The sequence below is a fragment of the Danio rerio genome, chromosome 12 (assembly GCF_052040795.2).
Source record: "Danio rerio strain M-AB ecotype USA chromosome 12, GRCz13ab, whole genome shotgun sequence".
Lineage (NCBI taxonomy): Eukaryota > Metazoa > Chordata > Actinopteri > Cypriniformes > Danionidae > Danio > Danio rerio.
In genome coordinates this window covers 38627612-38637500 of record NC_141032.1, presented here as the reverse complement: position 1 = coordinate 38637500, position 9889 = coordinate 38627612, and the positions used below count along the sequence as shown (strand labels likewise).

At 32.9% G+C, this 9889-nt stretch overlaps 1 protein-coding gene across 4 annotated transcripts in view; it reads right to left on the bottom strand.

Annotated features, from left to right (window-relative positions):
• The window catches only part of map2k6 (mitogen-activated protein kinase kinase 6), a 51300-nt gene that overhangs the window by 2347 nt on the left and 39064 nt on the right, over window positions 1–9889 (bottom strand). For all 4 annotated transcript variants that reach the window (NM_001312870.2, XM_087275383.1, XM_087275384.1 and 1 more), the window contains exons 9-11: window positions 7097–7174; window positions 5229–5368; window positions 2311–2356 (exon numbers count right to left, since the gene is read on the bottom strand). In NM_001312870.2, coding sequence (NP_001299799.1) covers window positions 2311–2356; window positions 5229–5368; window positions 7097–7174 — 264 coding nt within the window. The remainder of the gene's footprint in view (window positions 1–2310; window positions 2357–5228; window positions 5369–7096; window positions 7175–9889) is intronic.

Below are 9889 nucleotides of genomic sequence, written 5' to 3'. Positions count from 1 at the left end.
TCGACACAGAGGAACATGAAAACCTCATTGCCAGCTAGATTTTTGGAAGTGTTACTGCAGAGCAACACAAACAGAATGCAGAAGTATAAATGCACAGATACTCGCAGAGCTGGTGCCGTGGGTCACTACGATCACTCGACGCAGAAGTATGAACCAGCCTTTAGTCAAGATATTTTGTAATTCATACCACAGCATATGTAGCACCATGAAAGTCATTACTGCACTTAACATTTCACTTACACTAAAAATTAACAATAAAAATATCAGAGAAATTCTGACCGTTTTAAAAATTCATGTTCAAAGAACTTTAATAAAATTGTTGAATTCAATACTGGTGATGTGGTTTCGGAAATACTGATTGTGCAGTATTTGTGAGTGTTACTGAACAAGATTTACGTTCAAGATTTTTCATTTTAGAATTTCTGTTTTTCATTCGGTTTTTGACAAATGGAGTACAATTGTTGAAATCAAACAATAAACAAATTTAATTACAAATTTAATTTAAGCACTTTCAAAGACCTGTGTTCATTTTTAAGTAATTTTAAGTCTGTAATTCAAGTACTCTGAAGAAGTGTGGGAACCCTGGCATATTTTAATCCAATGCAAATTGGATTTGAAACAAGGTGGGACAGGGGAGAACACAAATAACATGAAAATTAAACAAAATAAAAATGTAAATGCTGCTGCTGCTGGAAAAATGTATCACTTTAAAATGTTTAAATAAATTTTGATTGTGTTTTATATTATTGTTATATATTATAAAAATCGATTGTTTTGTTTTTAAAATTGTTTTAATAACTATTTCTCATATCTTTGTGTCTACCATGATGAAAGTACAAACTTACTAGTTTGCAAGATACTAGGATTCATTTTAAAGTGCCATTGTAAGGCTTAACTGGGTTAACTAGGTAAGAGTGTTTTTTTTTTCCTTTAGAAAAAAACATCTTATGGGGTCTAATACTCTTGATAAATATAATAGGAAATACTGTAAAAAATGTTCTTGCTCTGTTAAATATTTTTTAAATAAATAAATAAATAATAATTAACTTAACGTTCTGTAAATTCAATTTCTTGCTTCCTTTTTGGATGAGAATTATGAAAGACATGATCTAGACCAGAGGTGCTTAAACTTTTTTATATGAAGGGCCAAAAACCAAATATCATTACGTAGGCCGTAGCAAAGGTAAATGTACTATATTACATTAAAGTTGCCATGGGTCATTTCCTAATTTATATCAAAATATTTCAAAATAATAGAAAACATTACTTTAAATTGTATTATCTAATGCAGTTTTACTTTTAAATTGATAAGTTATTGCAATAAAAAGCTAAACAATCACATTTATCAGACAGTGGAGTTCAATGCTGAATACACTAGTCAAGCAGACTCTGCCTTTGACTTGATTTGCTCACCAAAGTCTCTGTATTGTCGAGTGACAGTATGTTTATTTAAACAAAATCTAATTCATTTACACCATTTAATTTCAGTTAGCTGTTGACAATAAAGCAAACATTGGCAATCTCAAAACCATCTCTGCCATTTTCCCTCTTTTCTCAGATGGGATGCCAAATCAAAGGTTACCATGGGCCAAATTTGGCCCAAAATTTGGGCATCTCTGGTCTTGACCCATTTTACCCAAACAATACCCAAATACCCCAGGTTTTATATATTTATTTTTATAAATGTTTTTATTCCAGTGTAACCTAAAAAAAAAAAAAAAAAAAAAAAAAAATATATATATATATATATATATATATATATATGTTGGTATATATATAATAAAAATACTGTAAAAAAACTTTCTTGCTCTGTTAATTCATAACTTTAAAACATTAGAAAAACAATTACAATTTCACAGGAGGGCTCTAAACTTAATCTTCAACTGTGAGTATAAGAAAATAAGTTATTAAATAAATAAAATGCTTAAGTGTAACCACTTTTACTCCATTTATATTATTACTATTATCATTATTATTATTATATTTTATTACACTATTATAAACTATCGTATTCAATCTTAAATAAGGAGAAATATATTATTTACTTTCAAAAAATAAAAGTTTTTTTTAATAGCAGCACAGTTTATATATAAGACTCTAAAAATACATTTACACCAATTTTTCAATAAATTAAAACAATTTGCACCACAGTTAACAAATCAAACAGCTTCTTCATAATAAAACAGGCTAACAGAAAGAAGGCACAAGTTTATAAGGAAAGCACAAGTCTGACATCTAAAGGACAAAGTAGGAACATGCATATTTATAAAAAAAAAAAATAAATAAAAAACAAGGTAGAATCAAACTCACCATTAATTCTGTATAAGTCGGTCGCTCTGTGGAATTCTTCCTTAAGCTGAAACAAAACCAAAACATGCACACACATGTTAGAAATGTGGCATGAAGGAGAACAGAAAACCTCAACAGTGCACATGGTGTCCTCGAGTACTTCCTTTCACGATGTGAACAAGAGAGGATGCAATCAGGGTTTCTGCATCCTGTTCGCTTTTTTACTACACAATACACAGTCCAGGTATGTATTTTGAGAATCGCTGTGCTTTGAGAGACTTTTCACTTTCACTAAACTGTGTGGGTTGTCAGCATTGTTTCACAGAAAAACAGTTCTAGAGAATCTCGGCTCATGACCGTCCCACATACAAACATCCGGTGTGAACTGCATTTACATGTGCCTCATTTACATATGATATTAATATGTCAAGTGATGCTGTTTAGAAGTGTGAAATAAAACTAGTACATTGCTCAATGCAACCGTTTTACACCACATTCATTCATTTTCCTCCAGCTTAGTCTCTTGTTTAAATCAGGGGTCGCCACAGCGGAATGAACCACCAACTATGCCAGCATAGATTTTACGCAGTGGATGCCCTTCCAGCCGCAACCCAGTACTGGGAAACCCTATTCGTTTCTTGAAAGGGACTCAGGTTAGTGCTTTGAGAATGTCAGAATAAGCATGGTAAAGATTTAAATTGTTTTATTTGTATTTTTTTATATTTTTGAGAGTATTGCAGCCACATAAATACAACATTCCTATACTTTGGCATTAACTTTTAAAGCTTTGGGTGTTACAGACTTGTCACCATTTTCCCTAAGCTGTTATATTATACATAAAATGTAATCTTAAATGGATGCATGTTGTACCCTACTACATAAACAGATTATCTAATTAATGAATAATAAAACTGTGTATAGTCTAAAACATAAATTCTTAGATTTTTTTTTATTATAATGAAGTGATTACTTCAAAATAAAGCATATTGTAGATATTAGATTTTAGATTATTAATAAAGTGATCAAAGTATGTGAACGGCAACTTCTGTTTTTCACTTCCTTTAACTTATATATTACGGCTAGTGTGATTTCACCAAGTAGGACATAACCTGGATTTAACATCTATGTTGATCCTGAACAACTTTCCAATCAGCCAATCAGAATTAAGGGTTAAGTTTACAGTTTATGTTCATTTTAGGCTTACTGGTAGGTTTATGCACTTCTACATGACTGTTATCCAGCTATTATTGCAGTCTGATTTAGGGAGTAATTTAAAGTTAAGGTTGGGTTTTGGGGTAGGGAATAGGTATGAATTACATTTTCAAACAAAAATGATGTTCCAAGTTCAACACAGATGTTAATCCAGAATCGCACAGTACTTGGCAAAAATCAAACCTACCTATATGCCCATGTAATTTTGAATAAAGCTTTAAAATAATCATTTTGACAATCAAAAAAACTACAACAGTAACAGAAGTGCTATTGTTCACAATTTCTGGTTCATTTTAGATCATTTTGCTTTTATTTAAATGCAGGACGACTTGTTCTTTTATATATTTTATTAAAGTACAGGCCAGAATAATTAGCTGCTTTTATTTTTTTCGTAAAGATGTTTTTAACACATTCTTAACCATAATAGCTTGAACGACTCATTTCTAAAAACTATTTTTTTTTATCTTTGCCATGATGACAGTACAGGATTTTTTATTTTTTATTTTTCACCGGCCACTTTATTAGGTACATCATACTAGTTCCGATTTGGGCCCCTTTTTGCCTTCAGGACTGCCTTAATCCTTCGTTGCATAGATTCAACAAGGTACTGGAAATATTCCTCAGAGATGTTGGTCCATATTGACATGATAGCATCACGTACTTGCTGCAGATTTGTTGGCTGCACATCCATGATGCAAATTTTCATCCCAAATGTGCTCTATTGAGATCTGGTGACTGTGGAGGCCATTTCAGTACAGTAAATTCATTGTCTTGTTCAAGAAACCAGTCTGAGATGATTCGCGCTTTATGACATAGCTGTTATCCTGCTGGAAGTAGCCATCAGAAGATGGGTAGACTGTGGTCATAAAGGGATGGACATGGTCAGCATCAATACTCAAGTAGGCCGTGTCATTGACACGATGCTCAATTGGTACTAGTATGCCAAGAAAATATCCTCCACACCAATACACCACTAGCCTGAACTGTTGATACAAGATAGGATGGATCCATGCTTTCATGTTGTTGAGGCCAAATTCTGAACCTACCATCCGAATATTGCAGCAGAAATTGATACTTATCAAACCAGGCAACATTTTCCAATCTTCTACTGGGCAATTTTGGTGAGCCTGTGCAAATTTTAGCCTTAGTTTTCTGTTCTTAGCTGACGGCAGTGGCACCCAGTGTGGTCTTCTGTTACTGTAGTACCAGCACTAACCGGTCTGGCCATTCTCCTCTTACCTTTGGCCTTTCTTCTCCATTCTGATGCTCGGTTTGAACTGCAGCAGATCATCTTGACCATGTCTACATGGCTAGATGCATTGATTTGCTGCCATGTGATTGGCTGATTAGAAATTTGCGTTAACAAGCAGTTGGACAGGTGTACTTAATAAAGTGGCCGGTGAGTTATGTTTATTAGGCAACTCACTGAACTTGCTCTATAGCCAATCAAAAAATAATAATTACTTAAAGGGGATAATAATATTAAAACTAAAAGAAATAAGACTTTGAGAAAAAAAAATTACATAGGAAATACTATGCTTGCTCTATTAAGCATCACTTGGGTAATATTAAAAGAAAACAAATAATTAATAATTAATAATTTAGTCTTCAACTCGCCAATGTATATAAAACGGTTCACATACACTTCAACTACTTCTCATATTTGAAATTAGGCCAGCAGCAATGTATAATTAAGCAAGTGTGTGTGTGTTTGTGTCGGCTCCTACCACTGTGATGTGAAGTCCACGAAGTCGGCAGAGAATCGGTCGGCGGGCAGCTGAGGCGATGGCTCCTCCACCACCTGCTTTAGCTGCTGAAATGGCGTCCCCCATGAGTCATAGGGAAACCGCAGAATCGCCAGCTCGATCTGATAAACACACACGTCACATAACTATCACCACAAACCAAACGTGCTATGAGCAGCACAGTCAGTGTCACAGATTTCTGACCCCTTTTAAAAAGTCAAACCAAGAAGTGACATTTATAAACAGAAGTAAAAGAGCCAAACAAGCTGGAAATTGTTGACTTTTATCTAAACATGTTGATGTACTTCCAGCTAAATTGGAATGTTGAGTAGTGGGTGGGGCTTCCTTTTTGAGCATCATTCACTTATGGCAAACTAACGGTAAAAGGGGCGTGGTTAAGAATATTGAAGCGGAAGCAGTCAAAATGACGTCAACAAAAAAGGACCAGAACTCTAAACACAGAAATGGTCAAACTTTGATTAAAGATTACCAAAACAAAACTTTTTTTATTATTGGATTATCTTAGATGGATTAATTGTTCAAATAAAATATAACAATGTGTGCTAGCAAAACAAACATTGTAAATTTTGATTTCACACTGATTTTAAGCAGATTCAGGATTTATATATTTTCTGATGCAAGGTTTTAAGACTTGACCTTGATAACTTGATCTGTTGAGATGTAAGTTGTATGGACAGAGAACTGGTCCAAAGAACACTTTAAGATGAAAGAAAGTTTGATTTACTTGGGTCTGATGGAGGACTATGGGGGAAACTACTAATGCCCTGTGAGAAATTAGAGATTACTGAACATGCCTTACACATTTTGGGTCGCTGAAACCTTCAGAAAGTTTAGCTGTTATTTTTCTTTGTGCAACTGTTATTGCAGTTCTACAACTCTGACCACTGTTTTTTCAATAAAATAAAATAGCAAAAAAAAATTATAAAATTATAACAATAAAGTATAAAATAAAATAAATCAATAAAAAATCAATAAAATAAAAAATAACAATAAGATAAAAAATACAATAAAAAATAATAACTAAATTAAATTAATCAAAATTTTAATAAAAAATAAAAATAAAAATCATATAAAATAAATAAAAAATAAATAAATTATTTTAATTAAATAAAGGAAAAAAGAAAAGCAAAAATATTACATATCAAACGAAATAATAAAAAATAAAATAAAAATAACAACAACAATAGAAAAACAAATTTATAAAAGTAAATAAATTAAAATAATAAAAGAAAAAAAAGAAAAATAAAATATTCTAAAAATAAAATAATAATATAATATAATAAAATAAAACAAAACAATAAAAATGATTTTTTTAATATAAATATATATCTAAATACATTTTATATTTGCATTTTTATTTTACCACTAGCATAGTATAGCCACAACTAAAACTCCACCTAATTTTGAACAATAAAGATAACATTACAGAGTTTCTTCTGCTTTTCCAAAGCCACATTTAAGCACTTTCCAGTTCATTTTTGAACCAGTTTAAATGTGTTACCTTACATTTACATTCATTTTAATTCAATGCATTGTTTACTTATGAGTAGGGTAATCTGCAGGCATTTTGTTTCCATTTAATGATAAAGCAAAAAGATGTGTATTATTTTATTTAATTAGTTAATTGTTTGTACCCATTTACTAAGACAAATTACCAGTAAACCAACACAATTACATCTTCAAGCACTTTCTGCAAAATAGAAACACTTTTAAACCTTAAAAGCACTAGATTAAAATTCAGAGATTTCCAGCACCCTTACAAACCCTGACAAGTGTTCATAAATGAAGTTAATTAGAAATCAGAAGTATATGAAGTTGCTCAGACATACCATTGTAATACCTAAACTCCAGATATCGGATTTGACATTGTAGCCTTTCTGATTGGTCTCTGGGTTGATTCTCTCAGGCTGTGAATGAGAAGGAAAAATGATAGATGATAATGATTATTATTATTATTATTATGTGGGCAAAAGAGGAAGTGTGGTTTGATAAACAGAGGTAGAGAGATAAGCAGGCCTGAGAAAGAGAGTTATAAAATACACTTATCACTTTTGCTCGCAGTGTATTCTCTTTATGACACACGTCTCTCTTCTTAGACATACAATATTCACACTCTTTATAACAGAGTAACATGAACAGTGGCTCGCGGAGCTGCAGACACACTTTAACAGCGTCTCAATGAGTATGTGTGGTTTATTTATTAGAAAAGCTCATGTCTAAATCAGTACAGAGTACAGTCGACCGTAATACACTGCGTTTTGAAAAACGCTACACAAAAACAAGCTAAACTATTTATATGGGGGAGGTCTACATTTAAATAATGATGGATGTTATTTCAATGAAAAATTATAATAATAATAATAATATTAACAATAATAACAATATTAATAATTATTATTATTTTAATTATGACAATTATAATAACTATGATAATAATAATAATAATGATGATAATGATACTAATTATGACAATAATAATAATAATAATAATAATAATAATAATAATAATAATTATGACAATAATAATAATAATAATAATAATAATAAGTTCAGACTGCATGATTTTAGCCCTAATTTTGACTCTACGATAGGTTTTGAGAAATCAAACAAATGCCTGAAATCACAGGCAAATCTGTGCTCCTTCACATGAGCAACAATCAAACAGTAGTTTGCGACCCAATACAAAGTTGTTGGCAATTCCTAATATTGTAAATGTACAATTGTCATGCAGTGCGAAACCTCCTGCTGCCATCCATCTTGCAGTTTAAACAGCAGCGACACAATGCTGCCCAGATAGTTACGCAGAGTGAAAAAAATTGTGACATGACTTCTTTGAAAATCAAACAGTCTGAACTAGATATGGGCCTGTATAATATTCTGATGGTGTGATAACCTTGCATAAAAGTATCACTGTTTCACGGTATTGTAATTACTGCTCTAAAATGTATTCTTTTTAAATGTTTGGGTAAAAAACAAAACCTTTTCCCCTTTTAAACATGATATATTTTATTTTGAGAAACATTTTAAATATTTTGGAACAGTAAACATGTCAGGCTAAATTATTAAAATGGATCTTTGATTTCTGCTGTCCTTGTTAGTTTAAAAAATCAGAAATAAATAAATGAATTTAAAACAACATCTTTGGAGATCTTTTCTGTGGAGATACTGTTGTCCTAAAAAAAATGTAAATAAAAAAATCTTAAGCAAAGCGAAACCATTAAAAAGACAGCGCACTATTTCTGCTGCCGCCTGTTTTTATCATTATTAATCAAATAACAAAAGGAGAAAATTCCTCGCTGCTCTTGACTGAAGGACTTTTGTAGCTAAAGTGTTTTTCCTACAGTGAAGATGCTTAAAGGGCCATGAAACCCCCTCGTTTCAGCAGGGTGTTTTCACACCTCTACTTTGGAAAAAGTCAGAAAAGTGGGCGTGTCCAGCTCTGTTTAGGGGGGAGTGTCGGAGGAACTAAAGTGGGATGGTGTGGGAGTGTCTATTTGGGCGCGCGCGAGTTTCAGTCAAAATACACACACATGAGAAAGTGATGGTGTTTAACCTACATGGACATCTGTAGTCGAATAATTTGCCAAATTATTAAATGGTGGACTTTAACTGCAGTTTGGCTCTTTCATTCAGGGAATTCATTCATGCCCCTCGCGACAAACGAGATATTTGATTCGAGGATCTGCTCTTACCGTGTATTTTTCATGCAATGTTTGATACCGCACGGCGAATGAGAGAAAAAAAAACCTCCGCATTTCCCGGAAACTTAGATGCACACGGCAGGTAGAGTCAGAAAGCCGAGTGTGTTATTCCGGTCACAAAATGCGGTGCTATGTTTGCACTCAGTGCAATTGTTAACTTAATTCGATACGAACAAACTGAATAAACAAAGAGCACTGGTCGCTCATTTACCAAATCTGTAGAGACAGGACAATCACCAGCAACTAGAGCCGCGTCTTTATGAAGAGGAGACTAACGTTACAAGCGAATACGGATTTCAGCATTTGCAGATGAGAACAGCTCTCAGGTAAACAATAATCCCCCTTAGACATGCAAGTTATTGTTGTCGCGCGTCGCGTACACTGTTAATCCACACGTGATCCAGCTGAGCTCTCACAGAGAGAAAATGAAAACGAAACTTAATGGCAGCAAACTATAAAAGCAACACTTCACGCTTGTTTTGCCAACACAACGTGGCGTCTCTGTGGCGTAAACACGATGACACTAATGAATATTAATGAAGTTGCACAATAGAGCGCGCTGATTGGTTTGAACCAAGCCTTACTCATGCATTAATGCAACACACTGTAAGACGTAATAAGACTCACTCTGGCACAGACGTCCAGTCTGCACGCTGGAATACACGCTATTATGTCATGACCATGACGCAGCTTCAAAAATTCGTTTCAAACAGGAAGTACGAATTTGCTTGAAATAACGCAAAAACAACCAATTTACACTTTTTAGTGAAATATAGGTGTCCTAATAGTGTTTTTAGCAGTGTGGGACACATATACGACTGTCAACAGCTCAAAACATGTGTTTTTGTGTTTCGTGACCCTTTAAAGCACAGTTTGTTTAATATTTTTATTCTATTATATTTATTTCTCTTTCCTTTGCAG